Raw genomic sequence first — 24,341 nt, 5'->3', positions numbered from 1 at the left:
AGGGGGTGGAGTGAAATTGTTGCTGAACTGGCACAAAATAAGAGTAAATTTGATTTTTTTTTGGTGGAATTATGCATAATATAAAGCTAATACTTATAAATTCTTGTTAAAAGACTTAAAATTTTGGCTGTGAAATTTTTAGCAAGTTATCCAAGGGATGATAAGAACATATACTAGTTTAGCGGGCGTGTTGATTTATGTTGAAGAATGAAAATCCATGCAGGCACTGATATTATGCATATTAATAGATTTATTGAATATAAGTAAAACTAACTACAATATTGTAAGACATCACCGTGATACAGCTCTAGACGTGACGCGAAGGATATGGTAAGTGTCTCTAGCGTCAGAGCTGATCGTCGAGCTCGAACGTCTGCCCTCGTCAACTGTTCGAGCTGGAATACTCATATGTGGGGGTTATCTTAGTTAGAGCCCCTAGCGGGGCTGATGCTAATTCATCTGAGTGGGAATAAATAATAAATCGCTGTAGCGCAACTGAATGTGGGAGTTGAGGTTCAGTAACATTTACTGAGAGAAAATTAAAATGAAATAGCGAGATTAAACAAATTTAAGAGAAAGAAGAGGTTTTTGTGGCAGACTGCCTCGCCTCCCCTGGAGGTATTACCCCCGTGCTTTTTAAATGCACAGTCGCCACATAGAAATAGGAAAAATACATAATAAATGTGCAAAAATATATACAAGTATTTACAAAATTTACGGGACAAAACTCCATCGGATTGGAAAAAGCCGGGCTATGTTTTATGTTGTCTTTGATGAGCTCAAAATCAAAGGTTTTAAAGTAGTTGCACGTATGACAAGAGAGTGCATCTCTGAAAAAACTTGCACATAGTTCAGCTATGTGTTCATCTATTTTGTTGATTTTTAAACGTGGTTTGTTCGCTAGACGACCAGTTATTTGCGTGCCACGCCATGATAGTAACGTTTGAGGTGGGCGCAGCAACATGTCCACTGGACGGCTGTTCTCTTCACAGATGAGTCCAGGCTTAGTTTCTAAAGCGATAGTAGGCGTTGCTTGATTTGTATAGAACCCCATATCATCCGTCCGTGCAAGAGATGCATACCAAGGAGGCAGTGTCTGTGTATGGGGTGGTATCTCTTTGGGAGCCTGCATGTCTTCCCACGTGGAACTGTGAATGCTCCCATGTATAAAGACATCCTTGATAATAATGTGCGCCCGTATGCTTGTGCAATAAGTGAGGATTTCGTATCACAGGATGATTATTTTCAGCAGCAGACAATTCAGCTCTTACAGTGGCCTGCACGATTATAGAGTTTGAATCCTATCTAGCACGTTTGGGATGCTTTAGGAAGGCATGTAGTTACTCTCATCTCAATCTTCATCCTGAGATCTTTACAACTGCTTTAGCTTTGCAAGAAGATTGGTTCGCACTTTCATCACTGTATTGCTGCAAGAGCTTATACTCTATACTGAAGGTATTTTTTTTATTCCGAACATCTGATTTCATATGCTAATTTCTGTAGCCCTACAATTGTCTGGTTAATACTTATGCTATTTAAAACATTATTATATAATGCATTACTTTTGGAATTATGGTTATTTTTATGATTTTTCTAATTTATAACCAGTGTAGTAATTTCCCTAAGAATAAGTTTTTAATTCTAAATGTTACTTTAATTTCAAGATGAGGATGGAGCCTGCTAGATTTATAAAATAAAGTTTTTACATTGAATTTTCCTTGTATTTAAAATACTAATTTACAAAAAGTAGTGTGATTTTGAAAACAAAGGGAAGGTGTTATGCAATTTATTAGATGATAGTTCATTCTTTTTATCTTGGCAACACTAAGTATATGCAGGATGTTTCACAAAGACCACTTTCAATATATATATTCATAGAATGCTTGTCTAATACAAATAAAAAAATGCGTACATAAAAGGAAAGGAAAACCAAAACACTATAAGAAATTACAAGTGTTGATTGAGGATGTATAAAATACCAGAACCTGATTGCAGGAGAAAACAGCAGAGGAGTGTAAATATAATCATTGGAAACAACTTTTAATTTTTTCAAGTAATCAGTTTTTTTTTTTGTTCTGCGCATTTGCAAGATTTCGATAGCGTTTCCCCCCCCCCTTTAAAAATAATGAGTGTATACTTGTGTGGTCGTTATGGAGTAGTGAGCCATTGTTAAAGGCATACCCACAGTAAGACGCAATTTATATTAGAATAGATTGATCTATCAAAGAAAAAAAAACACGCAGTTTTTATTTGCTTTTACAAAGCATATAAGAACCTGATGTCATTAAATTTATCAAAATTCAAAGGATTAAATGGGTAGGCCACATTATAAGAATGGAGGATAACAGGACAACCAAAAATGTTTTCTGTGCCAGGCCAACAGGTACAAGAAAAAGAGGACAACCAAACCTAAGATTTTTAGATTGCCTTGAAAAGGACCTACAAATTTTAAAGATAATTAACTGGAGAACCTTGGCTAAGGGAAGAATGTCTTGGCATAGGCTTGTTGAGAAGGCCAAGGCTCATCCTGGGCTGTCGTGCCAATGAGAAGAAAACAAAATAGATTTTTAAACAAAGATGCATTGCTCATTATCAGATATAAAAAAGTACGTGGTTATAAGAAAATATAATACTTACTACTGCAAATAGTTTCACTTAAATAATGCAGCAAAATAAAACTTCATACTTGAATTAACTCATAACTAATATCTGCGCATCAATAACATTTTCACATCATTATGTTATCTATAATTTCCTTTGAAAAAGTGCAAAATTTCATATTTCACGCAGTTTTTGCATTAAAAAGAAAGGCAGGGATAATTCACGCAAACAGTAATAATCTTCGGACAAGGAAATTTTTTAAATTCTTAGAAACACAAAAAGAAACATTTTCCAGCGAAATTTTCGAACGAAGATAATCTAAGTAAATAAGATTTAATAATAAATAAAACAGTAGAAAAAATAAGATGATTGATATATTGTATTTACAATTTGATGTAAAGTGTTAAAAAATAAGAGCAGCAAAATATGAAGTTAAATTTTCTTTCAAACGTTAATAGTTAATTCAAAACTATTCTATCAGCTTAAAATGATTTACATGAAATGAAGAACATATAAATTAATATCTGATTTTTTTTTGACAAAAATAAACTACTTTAGGCTGAACTAGTATTTCTCTATAATTTAAATACATTATTTCATATGTTTTTTTTTTTTTTTAACAAAAAGACATTTACATGTTGATTTTATTGAGAAAAGAAAGTGTTTAAATCACAAACTGAGACAATCTTTAATGGTAAAACAAATATTTATTTTTATCATTAGACATACATAGCAATATGACACATGGGCAATCTAGATAAGGAAAATAAAATGTTTTGTTTAATGAATGATAATTTTGGAAAAATAAATGAAAGTATGATTTTAATGATTAAACACCATTAACACAGAAATGACCAATTAAAATTCCTCAATACCCTTCATAATTATTAGCTTCCATACTATTATTATTATAATTATTATATTCTGCTTCATATCCAGAGTTATTGAAGTCATCTTGGCTAGGTTCAGGCATAGGCATTTCGGGGAAGGATGTCGGCTTAACTCGTTCATCTCGATCGCCACCACGATCTCTGTCACGTTCACGGCGACTATCTCGATCCTTGTCATCTCCTCCTCCTCTTTCCCTGCGTTTTCGGTCCCTGCTGCGACTTCGCCTTCTCCTGCGATCTCTGTCACGACTTCGACTCCTACGCCGCTCTTTGCGGGGCATTTCAGCATCTGGGGCTACCTCAGCCGCACCATCCACATTTTCAGTTTTAACTGGAGCATCATGATCCCGAACTCTTTCCCTGTCCCTGGATCGTTCCCTCTTGTGTCGATCCCCACGATGGCGCTCACGGCTCCTAAACACAATAATACACTTTTAGCAGTTGCATCAACACTTAGTTATATCAAATGATTTAAACAGGATAGAGATATGACAAAATTGTTATGACAGTATGAGGAAAATAAAATTAAAATTTTGGAGATGATTATTTAAAAGAATAGACTGGTTAATTATGCTTTCCAAAATTTTCTCCCTTAAATTGGTATTGTAAATTACTAATAGATATAGAGCATGTTTGGAAAAATACACAATAAAAAGCATTAACTAATCTTTAACAAATGATAGCCATTCTATCATACATGAAAGGTTAAAAGTGAGCAGTTTTTATAAACAAACTGTTGAATGTGTTTGCTTGGATTATACTCAACAATTAATCCTTTTTTTTCTTCTTCTGCGAATCAACAATTTAGAAAGGTGAGAACTATAAATCTATAAAACTTTAACATTTAACAAATAAAACCAAATTAAGCTGTTTCATTTGTACCTGCTCCTACTCTTCCTGCGTCTTTCACGACTTCGGCTTCTACTTCTCCTCCTCTCTCGTTCTCCCCTCTCTCTTTCACGTTCCCTGTAAAAAAATTGTAAAGGTTAAAATGACTCTCTCAATTTTTAATAGGAATTAAAAAAAAAAGTATGATAGGAAAGGAATTTTAAACATCTCTACAGTAGTCAAAGCTATATGGACTTATGCTGAAAATCTAAAAAAAAAATGTACTTGGAACACTTTTAATGGGATTGTCTTTTTGATAAGACAAGCGTTAAAACCTTGAAATTGCAGACTAAAGATAAACCAAACCTACATTTGCAATTAAAAAAAAAAAAACCTCAAAGACATACACTAAAATTGTTTTATGGTTTTAATATGAAAACTGTTTAAAGCTTATAATTATAAAAAATAAATAAAAGCAGTACTTTGGAGCATAAACATCTTTATACTTAAAGGTTTCAAACATTAGGAAAATCCTGATTAGTATGTAACCTAGGAGACAACTCATAGAAGTATAGAAGTTCATGTTCCCTATAGAAGTAGACAACTCATGAAAAATAAGACTTGGCAATATTTTCAATGGTGAAGAGATGCATGGGTGCAAATCATAAAAAAGTGCAAGGCTGTTTTTTGTACATTTAACATAATTTAATTTTTCAAGGAAAAAAAAAACACTATTAATTATTAACCCAATGCACCAATAATCCCTTTTTTCAATCAATAACAAGCAGCCAAAATATAAAACAGATGAGTGAAATATTATATTTAAATGAAAATAATTACTTACAAAAGAATTTATATGCTTATTATTAAGCACACCGGACAAAAAATTAGTCACCCCTAGAGAAATCATGAAAAACATCATTTATAGCGTGTAACACCACCTCTGAATTCGATAAATACCTGGATTCGGTTAGGAAATGTGCCCACATGGAGCAGGTCCGTCGAATCCAGTATAGGCCCTTCGCTGAGGATTTTATCGCTCAAATCCATCAAATTGCGAGGATGCTGATTTCGGCGTTTTAACCGTTGTTCCAAAATATCCTACAAATTTTCAATGGGGATATAGTCAAGTAATTTTGCAGGCCAGTTGAGATCTAATTGAGTGTGAGTGTTCATAAAACCAGTCACATTCTTCCAGGCCGATGAACTTTGCTGCTGCCATCTTGAAAAATAGGGGTATCGACAACACACTCTTCGTGAAGATGTTGATACATCTAATCATCCAGAATGCTCAAATAAGCATGTTGGTTCACTTTAGGTAGCCAGTGCAGTGAGGGGGGCCAATCCATAACGAGAAAAAAAGCCCCCAGAACATGACAGACCCGTCTTCGACTTGAACCTGACCTTTCGCACCGTCAGGATGAAATGCTTCATCTGCTCTTCGTAGCACTCAATGACGTGCTTCTTTTGAATAAAGGTAAAAACGCGATTCCTCAGACCATGTTACATTCCGCCAGTCAGTAACTGTCCACGTTCGGTGACTTCTGGCCCACTGAAGTCGCGCAGCTTTATGTGCCTGCATGAGCAATGGCCTTTTACGATATGTTCAAATGTTCATTCCATGCATCTCCCTTAGGATAAATCTCTCACTAGCACGTTGGGATGATCTTCATTTACAAACTGAAGCAATTCCTTTTGGGATTGGAAGCGATTTTGATTGATAAGTCGGGAAACACCTCCCCGTTCCATTTCACGCAAGATTTTTCCTGGACCACAATTCTGACGCCGTCTTTCGTGACCACGTGTGTTACACCACTGCCTGTAGACACGCTGAACAGTCCGCATCGAAACACTAACAAATCCAGCAACTTCATTCACCGTATGACAATGAGCACGGCCCAACACAATTGCCCATTTTTAGCACTCTATCACATCCTTACACTTACCCATATTTACACACAATTTCCGCTTCAAACGAAAAATCTCATTGACAGCTACCTATCTTTGATCACGCTGAAGCAGTGTGCTCGCAGTTGAGCACATCACTTGATCAGGGGTGATTGTGAGCCCAAGTCAAAATTCCGGAAAATTGAGTTAAAAAAAAAAAGACAGTTTAAATTGAAAAATTAGAAAAAACTTTGACCAAGGCTTTTTTCCCCTTTTTCTCAATATTTCTTAGTTTACTTAAAATATATTTAAAATTTTACACATACCTATACTATTTACACATATCTATGATGACCTGGAGAAGTAATTAAAATGTACAAATATGCCTTTCTTTCTTGAGTTCATGATTATAACAACTGTTTACTGATAAAAAATGAATATTAATCATAATATAAGCTTATAAAGTATCTCTTTGGCTCTCCCTTACAAACAAATAAAATAAACTGTGTTTTTAAGTTCCACCTTTGAAAATTTGATTTCTGAAAACTTCTGTGATCGATGATATTTTTGAAACATCTGGACCTTCGATCTCCGGAGCACAATCAGCCCTACTTGATCACAGCGTCATCTAACGAAACTTAACGATTCATCAGTGCTTGCCCACTAGGGTGGCAAATTTTTTGTCCGGTGAGCTTATTTATAAAATTGAATTCATAAAGATGGGTTGAAATTATGCAGAAGAACACAATGAAAATTAAACACGATCCAAGCATCATAAAGACTAAAAAATATGTAATAATTACAAAACTGGGAATTTTATTAAGAATAAACAAAAACCTGCAATATTTCATCCAAATTTTTAATGGGATTACATATTTATTAAATGAAATAATTACAAAAGAAAAATATCAAGTATTGCAGCTGAACATATTTGTTTAAAGAAAATTAGTTAATAGTAACGCCCCTCAACTCAGCACTTTAACAATTCAGTCATCAATTATTAATTTCAAAGTTTTTTCTAATAAAATGCAAGAGATGAATCAAACTTATGGAAACGACAAATAACAAACTTTGTTAAAGTATTTGCTAACAAAGTGAAGAGTGTTTCAATGTACACTATTGGTTTTTCTTTTTTATAAAATGAGGACTGAAAAGTTTTAAAAACCACAAATTCAGTACGAGTAAATAAACTTTAAATGCCATTATACCAGTGGACAGTTCCCCAGTTATAAATTTGTACTTTTATAATTCATTTAACCCTTATATTTATGACATTGAATCAGCTGATCCCACATGAAATATAATTAGTGTAAGTTCAAAGATTGTAGTACTGATCTACCAGCCCTTCGACCATCGGACTTGATGTGAAATTATAAATAGTTTAGCTTTATTTAAGATATTTGAAGATGCAGCAAGAAATCAGGAGTCTCCAGAAAAAATGTGTGAAAGTCTGCAAGTCTGAGCTTATGTCCAATTACCACAAACTGCATCTGTCTTCGAAGCCGCAAATAATCCAATCCTGCATCTAATAACTTAGAGTAATTTCATTTTTTTTGCACACTAATTTTTTTTGAATAGATACTCTTTTAGCAAAATACAATTCTTTATAAATAACAGGGTGCGTAGCCAAATCTCTGAATCAAAAATAAGCACTTTTTAAAAATCTTTCAATCACTTTACAAAAGTTTTCAAGCATTCAAAAAATTCATATTCAATCAAAGATATTAATGAAAAACAAAAACTTTTTATAAACAGTTTTAGCGTTAAAAAAACAAAAACAAAAAAAAAAAACGGGCGTAAATCGAAACAATCAGTACTTTCCCACATCACCGAGTGAATTCAACTTGACCCTGAACTCAGAACAAAAGTACTCTTACCCCCTACGTCAAAAAAAAGTGTTAGAAGTAAAATAAACAAGAACAAAATTAAAATAAATTAAAAAGAAAAACATTTCATAAGGATCTGATATTCTCTATCCGAATTGAAGCACTCGGGGTTTCTGTTTCAAGTGTGAGCGCATGCGCAAGTCATAACGTGGGTACGACATGAAGTCTGCGTGAATGATTACGTAGCAAACCCCCAATTTTTCGTGAAATGCATGGGACCCACCAGATACCACTGAAGGGGAAAAAAAATTACTCGGAAAAAAGCAATTTTTAAAAACGCCAGCTGAAAAAAGCACCTTTAAGACTTTTTACAAACGCTATGCACCCTGAATAATTTGCAAAATGCTTATTTCTAAGAAATAGATATTTATAATTTATGAGTCTGAGTTCTGACAATCAAGATGCAATCAGAATTTTTTTCAAGATGCCTTCCATCCTTAGGACAGAAGAGTGGCATGTACGAGAAGAGGTAAGCAACTAAGTAGCAATATTTTTTCTTCTCTTCCAATGCCCACCTGTTTTAACATTCGTCTATTCAGGCATATACAAGGCGATTTTGTTGGGCATAATAGATGGGCCAACCTCGCTCTCACAGTGAGGACAGATAGTACAGAGAAGGAAAAACATTCATGCCTTGCTCAGGATTCGAACCCAGAATCTTTCTGATGCAAGGACAGTTCCCTGCCCCCTACACAGGCCGGCCGGCCTAAGAAGCAATACTGCACTGATAACTTCCACTGATGTACCTTTTACGAATAACAATTGACAGCTTGTTTCATATTTTTAAGGAATTAACAATAAAATGTATTTCAAGTTGAAAGGTAAGAAATAATGCAATTCGTCACGTTTGTCAAAACAAATCTTTCAATTATAACGCAAGAAAAGCAGACTAAAGAAAGTTTGTTCCTGTCCTTTTTTAAACTGACTTTCTGCAAAATAATTATATCTTTGGTTTGTCTGTTTGTTAACCACACACTGGAACTAAACTATTGGATTATTGGCTATTTTTACAATTCAATGACTTTTTATTTTCAATTAAAATTATATAGATTGCTAACTTTACTCGATAACATTTCTAAGAATTGGTAACGAAGACAACAATGAAAATTTATCAAGACCTGAGATTTTCATTTTATTCTCTTCTGTTGTTGTAAAAAAAATACAGTTGTAGAATGTTTTCAAGGAGACCAGAAAATTCTAAGAAACACGGAAGGGAGACAAAAGAGAAAGAAAACAGAATGAGCAAATTTCAATAAAAGTTTAAGCTACTAAGAAAGATTTACTAACATATAATGACGATCTTCTCCTCTTGGCTCTTCACGCCCTGAATGTTTAACATTTACTTCTGGTCCACCTCTTCTAGTTCCACCAAGTCCACCTCCTATTATGTAAGAAAAATAAATAAAATATGACATTTCTTTTTTTAGCTGCTTAGTACCACAAAAAGTAATCAACAAAAGCTATTATTGTCTTAAAAAATTCATATACCCTTTTGGCATTTTATCTTTTGATTTAATAATAATTTTCATAGTGAAGAAAAACACATATGCTTATCAGGATGTAATAATTTTTTCCTAATCAAATTTTTCTTCTTAATAATAATAGCAAAAATAAAGTTTTTAAACCATATGGATAAAAATACTTCATAACTAGCATTCTCATTTAAATCATTATTTAATTTTTTTTAAAAACATAAGTTTTTAATTTATATCATTTGAAAAGGCTTATGTAGCCAAGAAACTAAAGATAATAAAATATTGACTCACTCATTTAAACTATGGAATAATATTTTATCTCTCTATATCATTTTTTTTTCTTGCCTAGATACTAACAGGCGAATTCTGGTTGCAGTTACAATACAAAAATACTTGCTTTGTTGAAATGTTCATTAAAATTATACAATAATTTTTTTTTTAAAAAAAAATTAAATAACAATATCACATATTTTTTGCCTAAATGGGAAGACTTAATGGCAAGATTTGCAGTTTCAGTCTGCTACTTATAAGGGATTAAACAGAAATGTCTAATAAAGATGCCAAACACAAAGTCAATGAAATTAACAGGCATGTTACTTTTTATCTGTCTTACATTTTAAAGATTGTAATATAAATTAAATTCTTCTTTAAAGCTGCATAGTTTATTCCATACTACAAAAATAAAAGCTGATAAACTTTCATAAACTGATTAATGATTAGTTGATTTACATCACTAAAACCCTTAAACATTGATACAGAAATGTAACACAAGAAATTCAATGTAACTGAAAACATGTAGAGCATAATTCACTAGGGGTAGGATAGCATACCTAATCTCCTGGGTAACCAGCCTTTGACAATGCGCCCTCTCTCAACATCAACCAGAACACGTCTACCACCAATTTTTTTACCATCAGCATGTTTATAGGCAGCTACATTTGAAAACAGACGCAACAAAAGAAAAAGAAACAATCAATAAAAAGTATATTTTATGAAACCAATAGGTTTCAAAATTCTTACCTGAAATACTTACATTAGAGGAAACAGCAAAACTTCAATTTACAGTAAAAGTAGCTGTGCATGGGGGCTCCAATTTTAACTTATATTGAACAAAAATTACCAAGAAAGGTTTGAACACTTAAGAAAAAATTGTGAAGAAGTTTTAAATGAACAAAAAATAATCTTTAAAATTTTACAATTTTTATCGCAAGTTTCAAACCTTACCTAATGTAACATTATTCAGATACAATATTTATGTAGAGCCCCCTACACATGTATGTGTTTATGAAAGGTAAAGATTTCTCTTGCGCCGAACATCCATATGGTAATTTAGACGAATGATTTAGTTTTTTTTTTGGACACTTGCAAGTAAAAGTTTGACAAGTCATAAAATATTACATCATATTATCTATCTATGATTGTAAAAGATTGAAAAATAATTACAGCACTGCTTAATTGCGAAACTAATTATTTTTTAAATCTCAGATAAATTTTTTTAATCTCTTTTAAAATCAATTTTGAAATTATCGCCAAAATATCTCTTTCCCAAATCAATGAATTTATTGCAGAAATAAATAAGTGATTAAGTCTTTTACGATCAATATAAAGTCAAATAAACTTTTAATAATTTAAAAACCTGAAATTTTTTGTAATTAATTATATCAACTTAACGAATTCCCATGTATGAAAAATTAATTTAAAAACTTACCGAACTTACCCAAATAAAAGCATAGAAGCAATTTAAGAAATGAAGAAACTCCTTGTATGTCTTTAAAGCCTTGAATATTTTTGTCATTTCTTGAGTATTATCTTCCTTGCGATTAAATTAATCTCAAACTTTCTTTACATAGAACCCAAGAGGTGTAAGTTTTCGTTTTCAAAATGAAAAAAAGGCTTACCATATTTACACACCTCTTATTTCTTTATTAATTTACCAAGATCTTACCATAATAACCTTTTACTTTACCTTCATTCACACACATCAAATACAAATGTTACACAAATAAATTAAAAAAGTTTCAAAATAAAATAAAATAGAATATAATATAAAATAAGCTAATATGTTTAGAGTTATAAAATTATTGGATTGAATGTTACTAAACTATACATTAGTCAGAAAAAATATAGGAACAAAATATTAGAAATTGTACATGAATAAAAAAAATTTAAATGTTTTTTTTTTTGGAAAAAAAAAAGAATAGCGGGGAAAAAACAAACAAACAAAAACGAAATAAATTTTGTTTTGCATTTAAACAACTTTTCTAGAGTTTGACAAGCTTAGTTACTGCATTGTTCATAATAAATTTGTTTCATTACTTCTCCAGAAATAAAACTCTAAACCTATAAACTTATTTTGCAATATTCATACTAATATAATTACAATTAAAACTTTAAAATTAACCCTTTAAACATATGATCTGAATATAAAAATATACCTCTAAAATTTATGGGATCTTTATTAATTTGGATTATCAAGGAATCTTCTGAATTACAAGTTTGAATCGTTAGATTGATGCTCTAACAAAATTTTTAATCTAGTTTTCAGATATTCTTAAAATTCTCCTTATCTAAATGCTTTATAATGTTTGAGTACAAAAGGTTAACTATTGTAAATATGAATAAATTATTTTCAACAGGGAAAACTCAGTATCTTAATTAAAAGTAAAATGTTAAAAGATAACAAGCTTTATTTTCTGATTTATAAAATAGGACTAATGTAAGTATTAGGATATCATTTTTCAAGCACATATTGAAGGAATACTTGAGTATACAACAAGTTTAATAGTTACTATTTAATGCAATAATAAATATTAAAATACAAGAATTATAACACTTGCACTGATAAACTACCATTGATACCTGCGAATATATTTATTAAATGAAAGCTAAATATTATATGGAGCCAAAGTTAATGCTAAAAGAATTTTTAACCCAGGTTTGCAGCTTAAATCTGATAGCATTATAATCTTTTTAAAAATAAAAATACTAAGTAATTTTTTAAAAACATCTTTCTTAGATTTAAATTAAGACTCATTAACTGATAAGCTTTAGAGAGAATATTGAAAATACACAATTAAAATTCCTAAAAACTTGTTTCCAAAGAATAAATCCCCATGAAAGTTCAGATCTTCTTATAACAAGACATTACTATTAGTAAAATATGTTATTACTATACATTACATTTCTATCTGCTTTAGCTATTTAACATGCTAAGCACAAACTAAAAGATAACATTCTGCCCGGCTATGTTTTTAAATTTCAGGAATGCTTGATAGGATTATTAAGTTAAAAGGCTTATTTAGAATTATACATTTTTCTCTTACTTTATACAGTTACTTTTGTGCAGAATCATATTGAAATTAATCATATGATTTCTAGTATGAACATTAGTTGATTTCAATTAAAGGAATGTTAAGAATTATAGTTATTCTTTAGCAAAAGTGTTCCAGTGCTTAACAAGTTAAAAATAATAAAATATTAATTTAATGATGAAAATTTTGCAGAAGTTGCAAAATCATACTAAAACACTACTATCAAGATGTAATAAATACTTTTGATTATCATGCATAATTTCAAAGAAATAAGTATGAAGGAATTTATAATAAAGAAAATGCAGTAAGGGAAGAAAAAAAAATACAAAAAATAAACATTAATAACAAGTTTTATGCCTTCTAGAACTGATTGCGTAAACTAAATTTGCAGCTTATTGAATCAATTTTTCTTTTCATTAAAAAAAAGTTAAGAAAACATCAAAATTTAGGAGTTATAAATCCTTGGATCAAAGTAGGGCTAAGTTTTTAAATGAGAATTATGATGGAATTTTCATTAAAAAAAAAAAAAAAGACTTTTAAGACCATAAAAATTTTTTTTGTTACAAAATGTGAAATTCCTAAAATACTACAACATATTAATTCATAATCAGATAATTTCAGAGCAATTATGCAAAGATTTTTAATAAAAATAAATATTTCTACTAAAAACATATGATAGAATATTTAAAAGTCTTGAACAATAGATACTCAATTAACTTTGTTATTGTCAAAAAATAAATCTTCCTAGCTATTACTAATTTAACAATAGCTCACTACAACTGTAAATAAGAGTACAAAAAGTTTGAAAATTTACCATAAATTTTAAAAAAAACTTTTTTTAGACTGTTTACAGCCAGTGAAAAAGGCATCATAAATATAGTATCTAAATAAACTATTAACATGGATAGACAATTACTATAAACAAACAGAAGACAATTTTCCTATGAATATTCATTCATTTGTAATAAGAAATTAGACAAGAGAAACGACAAAATTACATAAAAAAAAATACAATTTTAGACTAAAGCATGTTTAACTCTTTCCAGCGCAGTGTTGCCAGCCTGGTAACACTTGCTAAAAAATTAAAATAAATTTAACCATCAAAAATTTGAAACTATTTGAACACCATTTTTGAAACAGCATGGAGCTCAAGTACGTGCGCCTGTTTAAAATTTTAAATAAAAATTTTTAGCGCTGGAAAGGGTTAAATGAAAAAACAGTGATTTATATTATATAATAGAATAATATTTAAAGACTAAAAGGAACTAAACAAAAGTAACACATTAGAATTTTTTACTTTAAAACCCCCAAATCTTTTTTTTTTTTAAAGAAAAGTAATTTTTCAATCAAAAGAAATTTGGAATTATGCAATTAAGAACTTAGTTCAAATAAAAAATACGTCAAATGATTTTTTATTTGATTACGTTGCCAATATTTTTTATGATATAAATAGGAATTGAAAAAAAAAAATTACTTTCAAATACAAGAACAAATTAGAACTTAACTCATTCAGACAAAGTTGATTTCTTTTTGAAACGTAAATACTAATATAAAAAAATTCCATTTCTCACAATGCTGCTTACCTCAGCTTAAACTTACATACCAATTCCAATTTAACCCTCCGAGCGTTACCCCAAATTTTTGTTGTTGCCACTTTTGTTGCATCATTGCAATACAAACCGTATTCCTTTTTTGAATTTGAAAATCCGCATTGAAGAAAACAGTCTACAGAAATTCGCCCAGTTGCTCAACGCTCAGAGGGTCAATAAAAAGGCAATAGCCTAAAATTTCCCTCTCCCAAATTCAGAAAGCCAATACAGGCAAATTTTAATTTCTTTTGTATGGTAAAAAACAAATTAGAAATGTTCTTACCAAACCAGCTTACCATACATATACAAACCTAATCATTCCTTAGAAATTTAGGACAAGTTCTCTAAATCGGTACTGTAGTAGGCATCAGCCATAATGGAGGGCTGTTATGGAATATAAGACAAATCGATTGTTAATTTATTCCTTAATACAACGATAACGAAATCACAATATCGGCAGTCTACATACCTCAAAATAAAAGTGCAGACAACAAGACACATAGTACGACTCTGCTAAAACAAGACAAGTTTCCGTATTGTAATTACTATTTTGTTATGATTTTTGGGTGTGAAACAGACAGATAATGAAAGAGTTACTAAAAACCATTTATGTTGAATTAGAAGAAAATGAATGCGAAAATTTTAACAAGCTAAGGTCTGAGTCCCAAATTCACCGAAATTCTGTATAAATTCCCTTTGAAAAATTTAAGTATGAAAGATATTTTGAGATTAATATATGAAAGATTCTTGATAATTAGCCAACTATTAAAATTTTAAACTTTTACATAAATAAGAGATTTTACGATGACATTTTTGCATCTACAAATTCTTGAGTAGTTTAAGCTTTTTTTAAACATAAAATTACGCTGAAAGCTAAATGAAACTGATACAACAAAAAAAATGATTGGATTAATAATCACCTTCCATTGGTATAAAAAGTAAGTCACGTAAAAATATTTTTATTTCAGTATTTGTTTTTTGTTTGTTTTAGTATAGATTCAAATTTGACAAACTGTTTTAAAAAACCGAAATTAATGCACTTACTTTATAATGATTCTAGATATACTTTCAGTTAAAACCAAACATTGCAGTTCAATAGAAGACAAAATCTTTTTAAATTTGACGTAGTTTGTTTATTATATGAACAAAAACCAAAACAATAAAAATTAAGATCAAAAGTATGAGATGTGTTAGCTACCAAATTTAAAAAAGAAAGTACATAAAGGCTATAGATTCAATAAACTAACTTAATTATGAGAGAATATCTTTAAATGAAAACTATTGTTATAAATATCTAAATACAATGACGTTTAAGACTTTTTAACAGCAGTTTATATTAATTACACAAACAAACTAAATATTTGCCGATAATGAAGAAAATAATATTTTTAATACAATGCATTACAAATAACAGTATATTACTTTACAGCTTGTCATATTTCATAGAATCCTACTAAGCGCTGGTGAATCTGCACTAGTATTTTAAGATTTGTAACTTGCCTAAAAGCGATACAAGTGTTGAATCTAAAATTGTTTTGAAAAGCTAAGTACCCACCTTTACTGGTATTCTGAATTTAACCTACCTATGAGTGTCAATTTCGTGAAATGTTCGTTTCAATCTCAAACTGAATGAATTTAAATTTTTAAAAAAAAAATGATGTTTCAAAAAATTTGAAAAATTGCAAATTCACATAGTTGCTAAATTTAAAGTAGAACTTACTGTGCATGTCCCTTTCTTTCTCATATTCAATAAAAGCATACCCTCGAGGCTTACCAGAATTCTGATCATGCACAAGAACAAGCTGAAAAAAAGAAATAACTTTTCTAGCAAGGTACATAGCTAAATTTTTCAACAAAAAATAAGAATTTTTAAAGAAAAAAAAAACTTATAAGCACTTATTAAAAAATCACAACTATAGTATGTGCACCAATAAAATTTTTTGAATATATTTTTTATAATATACAGGGTATCTGCTATATTTTAGATTTTCAAATTCATGACTTAACGAAGTTACTACTTTCTCTGACAACACAACAAAAAATTTAAAAAAGCATTATAATAATATTAATTGAATTTATAGGTATAATCAAAACTGCTATACTCTGCATCTTCATATTTATAGATTTTAAATTTAAAAACAGAGTAAAGAAAGAGTTGAAGCAATAAAATAGCTGAAAAAAATACAAAAGCAAATAATTTTCTTCCTCAGAATTACATTCTTAAGATACATTTCTTGTTCATCGGGAAGGAGAGAAATACTTCTCATTATCCTGCTCTCATTTCGGAATAAAAAAAAATCACCAATGACTGTTTTGCTTCAGCTAGAATTTTAAATTGATAAAAAAAATAAATAACAAACAAAAATTCTGAAATCTCAGAAGTTTAAAAGATAATTCGATGTAGAAATAAGGTCTTTTCTTTCATCTTTTTGAAAGAACACCATAATTTTCAAAGAGCATTTTATATTTTATTCAAATATGACTGTGAGTGCAAATTTTGTTACAAATTCAGATATTCAGAGCACCATGAAATCGGGGGGGGGGGGGGGGGGGGGGGTAAATTCCATTTTAAAAATGAGATTTTTCGGCAACCTAACTCCATGACTTTTCACGATTTTCTTAAAAAAATCATTAATGAAAATCGTTAAAATCATCAATCATTCGTTAAAATCATTCATGACAAATTTTGTTCAATACCGAAATCCATGACTTTACAGGTGCGTGGAGATCCTGAATATATATATAGATAAATTATTTTTTGGGTTGCACTTGTAGCTTATGTGCAGTAAATAAAATGTATTATTTTTAATTTTATTTGTTAATCTCTTTACTATATATATATATATATATATATATATATATATATATATATATATATATATATATATATATATATATATATATAGACAAACACATGAAAAACTTTCTGCAAATACAAAATCAAAAACTTTCTTAGCACATTGATTAACTCTTGTAAAACTAGTTTCAATCCTTTCCTCCCCACCTAATTTTAGAACAATTTGTTCGAAAAATCAAAAATTTTTTTAGAACTCTATTTTGATTCATACCACAGGGATGAGTTTGGAAAATAACCAAAAAAGCTGAAAATAGAAATCAAAAATGTTACTAGAAAAAACACACACAAAAAAAAGCACCTATACAGGCTTCTAAAGAACAAAAATCTAAAACTAAAATGGAAAATAAATACCTTTAAGCGCTTTTTTAAAAAACGCTACGTACCCTGTTTAATATGTACAAGAGAAGCCAAAAATATAGAAAATATTTTAAACTCATGAAGTAAATTACAAAAAAAAAAAAAAAAAAAAAAAAAAAAAAAAAAAAACAATTTAAAAGCAACAGAATTCTTATTTTTTTTTCCAACCAATTTCTTTCTTAAAAAAGCTGTAAATAGGAAAATATCTTAAACATAAATAAAAATTTATGAATGACTAAATTATATTAATAAAAAGTTAAGTCAAAAGAACTTACACTTCGAATATTACCATAAACTTCAAATTCTCGACGAAGTTTGGACTCAGATGTATCATAATTCTATAAAGAAAATTTAGAGAATTACTATCACATATAAATAAAAATATTAACTAAAACTGACTAAATTGCAAAATTATAGGAAACAGAAAAAATTCATAGGAGCCAGCTTCTAGAATTATTGTGACTTTATCCCATTAGCTGTGACATTTTCGGACTGCTTGATTCACACTGATGTTAACATATTTTAAAAATTATTAATTTTTCTTCTATTTTAACACAACATCAGTATTTAAAAACCTGTAATGCCTGGTTTGCCCGAAAGAGGGAGCTAGGGAAAACTTCACGCATGATCCTCTCGGATTCTTCTGTAGAACGTTTTTTTTTACAAGTAGATGTGTATATGTAGTACGAAAATGTTGTTTGATATTTGTTAGTGTTGTGTTTGTATTTTTTATATTAATTAAAATGTTATAAAAATAACATAGAGAGCTAGCCTGGTTTATTATAGTGGCGGCCCACCTATGGGGCCCGAAGTCGTCATTTTTATGCCTTCGGTCAAGAACCGAAAATAGTGATGTAGTGCAAATTTGCATCGCTTTCGTTTTCAAAATAGTTTTCGTCGAAATACCAAAGATAGGTAAACGTATACCTAAATCTGTTGCTCTTATGAAGTTCTACAATGTAAATACGTTCAATAAGTTAGGTATTTCTGAATTAGAAATCCGAAGCGGGGATTTCGAAAATAATGATGCAAAATCAAACCTGCAGAAATTAATGCAGAATCAAACCTACAATTATTAAAATATGCAAGTAATATGTTAAATATTTAAATTTTGGGCCGGCCGGCCAAACCAAAACAAAGTAAAAAAAAAAAAAAAAAAAGGAAGATAGGTTCTTTTTTTTCAGGAGAAAAGAAAGAAGAAATATCTATTAAATAAAAGTTTGCGGTTTGTTCTTTTAAATGATGACGTAACGTTTTTGATGCTTTGTTTTGATTATTTAAAAGAACACTAATTTTTAAAGGAAATTTATTTTGTAGATTATTGTTATTGATTTTATTTATATTGTTGGTATTGATATTGTTGGTATTTATATTGTTGGTATTGATATTATTGGTATTATTTTGTAGATGATTGGTATTTATATTGTTGGTATTGATATTATTTTGTAGATGATTGGTATTGATATTGTTGGTATTGCTATTATTGGTATTATTTTGTAGATGATTGGTATTATATTTGTTCATTATTGGTATTGATATTTTAATTTGTTTAAGAATTAATTTTATTATGAGTACTGTTTTATTGCTATAAAGATTTAGTAGTTTATTATCTCATGATAAAAGTGTGAACTGTTATATAATGCACAAAATTATATATTTTATATGGTAATTAATATTTAAATGAATATTAATTAAGGTGTTAATTTGAAATTAAGTTTGTTAAATATCTTAATGAGTGGTATAAATTTCACCTTTTATTAGTGAAAAGTAAATAATATTTTAGGCACTGAATGTTTTATATCATGTATTGAAATAGTTAACAAAGCTCATGGGTGAAGGTAAGTTTTAACGAATTTTGAGTCTTTTTCTCTTGTTGTTATTAGAGGATTTTTAGGGAAAATAATTTTTTTGTCAAAATGTCTGAAATTGACAAGGCGCGTAAGGATATTTTATATCAGGTAGCACTTGAGATGGAATTGGACGTTCAACCAACCATGAAAGTTGCAAAATTGCGCGAGCTTATAAAATCCTCCCCTCTGTTTAAAGACGAGGTCTTCGTAAATTCACTGGTCAAAAATATAGTTGAATTACGTGAGGAAGAACAACGTAAGGCAGAAACCGAATTGGAAGAGAAACGTAGACAACAAGAATTCGAGTTAGAAAAACAAAAGATGGAAATGAATTTTGAGTTGGAAAAACTCAAACTGCAAGCTACAGAACCTAAAGGTGCGGAGACTGGAAGCGTAGTACATCCGACATCTTATTCTGAGACCAGAGTAGATATTCAAAAGTTACTGCCTCCATTTAAAGCCGAAACTGATGATATTACCCTATTTCTGATATTGCTGGAAAGGCAGCTAAAGTTAGCAAAAGTGCCTGAGCAACTTTGGGTTTCCCACCTGTTAAGTCTGATACCAAGTTCAATTTCTACCCTCATAGCCCGTGAGTCTGAAGAAAATGCTTCAAATTTTAACTATGTAAAAGATTTGCTTCTCAAGCGTTTCAAATTGAGTTCCGAGAAATTTAGGCAATTATTTTTTGCTCATCGCAAGCAAAAAGAAAGCACCTGGCGTGATCATTATTTTGAACTGAGAGCTTATTTCGAGAATTGGTTGAATGAGCTGAATGTTACCACTTTTAAGGATCTTCAGAATCTGATCATTGCGGATCAAATAAAAAGAAGAGTTCCTCCTGATTGCAAGGAACATCTGTTGGATGAGTGGGAACAATTAAACTCGCCAGATACTTTAGCTGATAAGCTTGACGCCTACGACAACCTTAGATCCACTTATGTAAGGAAGGATACGGCTGTTAAAAGTAAGAGAGAAATCTTATCTCAGGATAGTTACTCGAAATTAAATAAGCCTAATTATGCAGTAAAAAGAAACGAGTTTTCCTCGAATAAAGAATCGAAGATATCTTGTTATGGTTGTGGAAAACCAGGGTTTATAAGAAAGAAATGCCCTAATTGTTCCGTTGCAGAACAGAAAGAAACTGTTGAAGCAAGAAAGGTAATGCTCTATAGTTGTAATACTTCGACCGGGTCAACTCCGAATATACCTATTACGATCTGCAATAAGGAGGTGTATGTCTGTGCAGACACAGGAGCAAACCGTTGTATTGCAGGTGAGCGCATGTTTGAATTATTCAAGGAAAATCAAGTAGCATTGAAAAAGCACACTCATAATGTTACATTAGCTGATGGTGTGACCCAATCTAGAGAAACTTTGTCAGCTGTACTGCCAGTAACTATTGAAGGTAGAATTATTGAAACAGAATTTATAGTTTTACCTGAAGCTAAAGGTAACAGAACCTTGATGGGTATAAATTTTTTAAAGAAGGCTAATATAGTATTAGCAGCATCAACCAAGTCTTGGTATTTTGGTGATAATCCTAAGAAAAGGTATTCACTAGTTGAGGATTGCGAATCCACTGAACGCATTCCTGTAGCGAAGGTTGAAATTAACCCATTAGCTTTGCGTAAAGATGAAGGAAAAGGTCTTACGCCTGATCAAAGAAATCAAATTAATGCTCTTCTTAAAAAGTATGAAAGATGCTTTCAACTAGGGGGAGAAGTTACTCCATTCGCCGAACATCGTATTGAGACGGGAAATAATCCTCCTGTTGCAACGCCACCATACAGAATGACGCCTGTTAAAAAGGAAATTCTCAGGAAAGAACTAGACAATCTCTTGGCTCAAGGTGTCATTGAAGAATGCGAGTCGCCGTACGCTTCACCTGTGGTTCTTGTGCCTAAACCGGATGGTAGCATGAGGTTATGTATTGATTACCGCAAACTTAATTCCCTCACTGTACCAGATACATATCATTTACCATTAATGGATGAATTATTGCATGAGGCTAAGCATACACCTTATATGTCAACATTAGACCTTAGATCTGGTTATCACCAAATTGCAGTTTATCCACCAGATCAGGATAAAACAGCATTTGTTTGTCCCTATGGAACTTTCCGGTACTTAAGGATGCCGTTTGGTCTACGAAATGCTCCAGCCACATTCCAAAGGTTGATTGATCGTTTCAGAAGAGGCTTGAAGGATATATTAGCTTTATCTTATCTTGATGACATCTTTGTTTTGTCGGACACTTTTGAGAACCATCTCTCCGATCTTCAAGCAGTGTTTGAGAGGCTCATCGAATTTAAACTGAATGCTAAACGAGAGAAATGTCACTTTGCTTGTGAAAAAGTAAAGTACTTGGGACACTGGATAACGCCTAAGGGATTAGAACTTGATCCTGCTAAAGTGGAAGCTATAAACAATATACCCCAACCGAAAAATGTAAAGCAAGTGCAATCCTTTTTACAATCTTGCTCGTGGTATCGACGTTTTATCCCGAACTTTGCTGATATTTCGCGGCCACTCAGTAATCTAACAAAGAAGAGAACCAGTTGGAATTGGGGAAAAGCAGAACAACAAGCTTTTGAAACTCTCAAGAAATGTCTTGTTACTCCTCCAGTATTGAAGCAAGCTGATTGTAAGAAACCATTCATCTTAAGAACTGATGCTAGTAACTATGCCTTAGGAGCAGTGCTTTTACAAGGAGAGGATAAGACAAATGAACATCCTATAGAATATGCCAGTCGACTTCTCACAGCAGCTGAAAGAAATTACTCAACCACAGAAAGAGAAGCATTAGCTGTCGTGTGGGCGCTTGATAAATTCCGCGGTTATATAGAAGGCCAAGAAATCACTGTAGCGACAGACCATCAACCATTAAAGTGGTTGATAAATCTAAAGTCACCGTCTGGAAGATTAGCCCGCTGGTCTTTGAAAATTCAATCTTATAACCTAAAGATCGAATATTTTCCTGGAAAATCGAATGTAGTAGCTGATATGTTGTCTCGACCTGTCTGTGATACTAAAGTAAACAATACAGAAATCTGTAATTTTGTGAGCGTAGATATGCCATCTAGAAGTCCTGCTAGCATTCGTGATGCTCAGCTAAAGGATGAAAATATTAAGAAAATAATCGAATGTTTTGAAAATAATAAGAAGGATGAAGATTTTGTGAACTGGTCAGATAAAGGATATTTGATGAATCAAGGGATACTCTATAGATATGCCCCAGACTCCGATGCAGAAGAAGCTCAACTTGTAATACCTTCCCAAGAAAGAGAAACTATCATGAAATTGCATCACGATTCTCCTACTGCTGGTCATTTTGGAGAGAAAGGAACTTACCAACGTATTTCTCAGAGATACTATTGGACCGGCATGAGATCTTATATTGAAAATTATGTCAAGAAATGTCCTGAATGCTGTCGTTTCAAAGCAACCAATCAAAAACCTTCTGGACTCCTAAGAACTCCGGCGTACGCTCAACGATTCGAGACTTTGAGTATAGATTTATTTGGACCGTTACCAGAAAGTAAAGAAGGCCACAAGTGGATCTTTATTATTGAAGATTGCGCAACTAAATGGGTGGAACTTTTTTCTCTTGTCTCAGCCACTGCACATGAGTGTGCAACTAAACTTATTGAAGAAGTTTTCCTGAGGTACGGAATCCCAAGGAAATTAATTAGTGATAATGGCCCACAATTCGTTAGTGCTGTGCTGCAACAGGTTTGTTGTACACTGGACATTGATCAAATCCTAACTCCACTTTACCATCCACAAGCAAATCCAGTCGAAAGAAAAAATCGAGACTTAAAACCTCGTCTTGCTATCCTTGTGGGAGATTCTCATGATTCTTGGTCAGAAAAACTACCAAGCATTCGTTTCGCTCTTAATTCTTCTATATCAGATACAACTGGACATACTGCTGCATATTTGCAATTTGGGCGGGAATTTAGGACAATTGATGATGTAGCCTACGATCTAAAAGCTGTTCTGGACAATGATAACTTTGTTCCGGAAATTACGCCGTACTTGAAGAGATTGGCCTCAATCTCTAAGACTGTTAAGGAACGCGTTGAAATGAAACAGGACCAGAGAAAGACTTATTATGACCGGAACCGTAAAAAACTGTATTTTATTCCTGGCCAAAAAGTTTGGGTTGTTTTACATCCAATTAGCAGAGCTCACAACAAAAAAACAGCAAAATTTATGCCAAAACGCGACGGCCCTTATGTGATCCTAACTCAACGATCACCAGTTTCATACGAGGTGGCCAGTTTGCACAATCCTAACGCACCTTTAGGAACTTACCATGTTTCAGCATTAAGACCGTTCATTGAAATGGAGACTACTCCAATTGCTCCTCTGCGAAAAAGAGGAAGACCGAAGAAAAATGCTGTTTTAAATGCGAGACGCTAATTAAAACAGAGGGGGAGGATGTAATGCCTGGTTTGCCCGAAAGAGGGAGCTAGGGAAAACTTCACCCATGATCCTCTCGGATTCTTCTGTAGAACGTTTTTTTTACAAGTAGATGTGTATATGTAGTACGAAAATGTTGTTTGATATTTGTTAGTGTTGTGTTTGTATTTTTTATATTAATTAAAATGTTATAAAAATAACATAGAGAGCTAGCCTGGTTTATTATAAACCTGCATTTTTGAACTCATTTTTTAGTATTAATGGTTTTGCGCAGCAGATTCCATCACAGCACATCTCACATGGTTTCCCTTTGTTTTTTGGCAGTTATTGTTGTGGATTTCTACAAGACTTTTAACATAATGATATTTATAATACTATGTTA

The 24,341-nt window shown here is 31.4% G+C and overlaps 1 protein-coding gene and 1 long non-coding RNA gene across 2 annotated transcripts in view; both read right to left on the bottom strand.

Annotated features, from left to right (window-relative positions):
• Positions 1-3,288: 3,288 nt before the first annotated feature.
• The window catches only part of snRNP-U1-70K (small ribonucleoprotein particle U1 subunit 70K), a 34,821-nt gene continuing 13,768 nt past the window's right edge, over positions 3,289-24,341 (bottom strand). The window contains exons 5-10 of the mRNA XM_016051386.2: positions 17,957-18,019; positions 16,188-16,269; positions 10,398-10,499; positions 9,380-9,473; positions 4,374-4,457; positions 3,289-3,905 (exon numbers count right to left, since the gene is read on the bottom strand). Of these exons, the coding sequence (XP_015906872.1) occupies positions 3,470-3,905; positions 4,374-4,457; positions 9,380-9,473; positions 10,398-10,499; positions 16,188-16,269; positions 17,957-18,019 (861 nt within the window). The 3' untranslated portion in view covers positions 3,289-3,469. The remainder of the gene's footprint in view (positions 3,906-4,373; positions 4,458-9,379; positions 9,474-10,397; positions 10,500-16,187; positions 16,270-17,956; positions 18,020-24,341) is intronic.
• On the bottom strand, positions 14,710-15,052 carry LOC147810955 (uncharacterized). Its single transcript, XR_015433057.1, has 2 exons — positions 14,937-15,052; positions 14,710-14,851 (listed from the first exon to the last, which is right to left on the bottom strand). It is a non-coding gene; the product is annotated as an uncharacterized LOC147810955 (long non-coding RNA).

Source organism: Parasteatoda tepidariorum, chromosome 4, assembly GCF_982258835.1.
Source record: "Parasteatoda tepidariorum strain Cologne lab strain chromosome 4, Ptep-v5.0, whole genome shotgun sequence".
Taxonomy (NCBI): Eukaryota; Metazoa; Arthropoda; class Arachnida; order Araneae; family Theridiidae; genus Parasteatoda; species Parasteatoda tepidariorum.
Note: the sequence above shows the minus strand (reverse complement) of the source record. Positions and strands in the feature narration are given on the sequence as shown.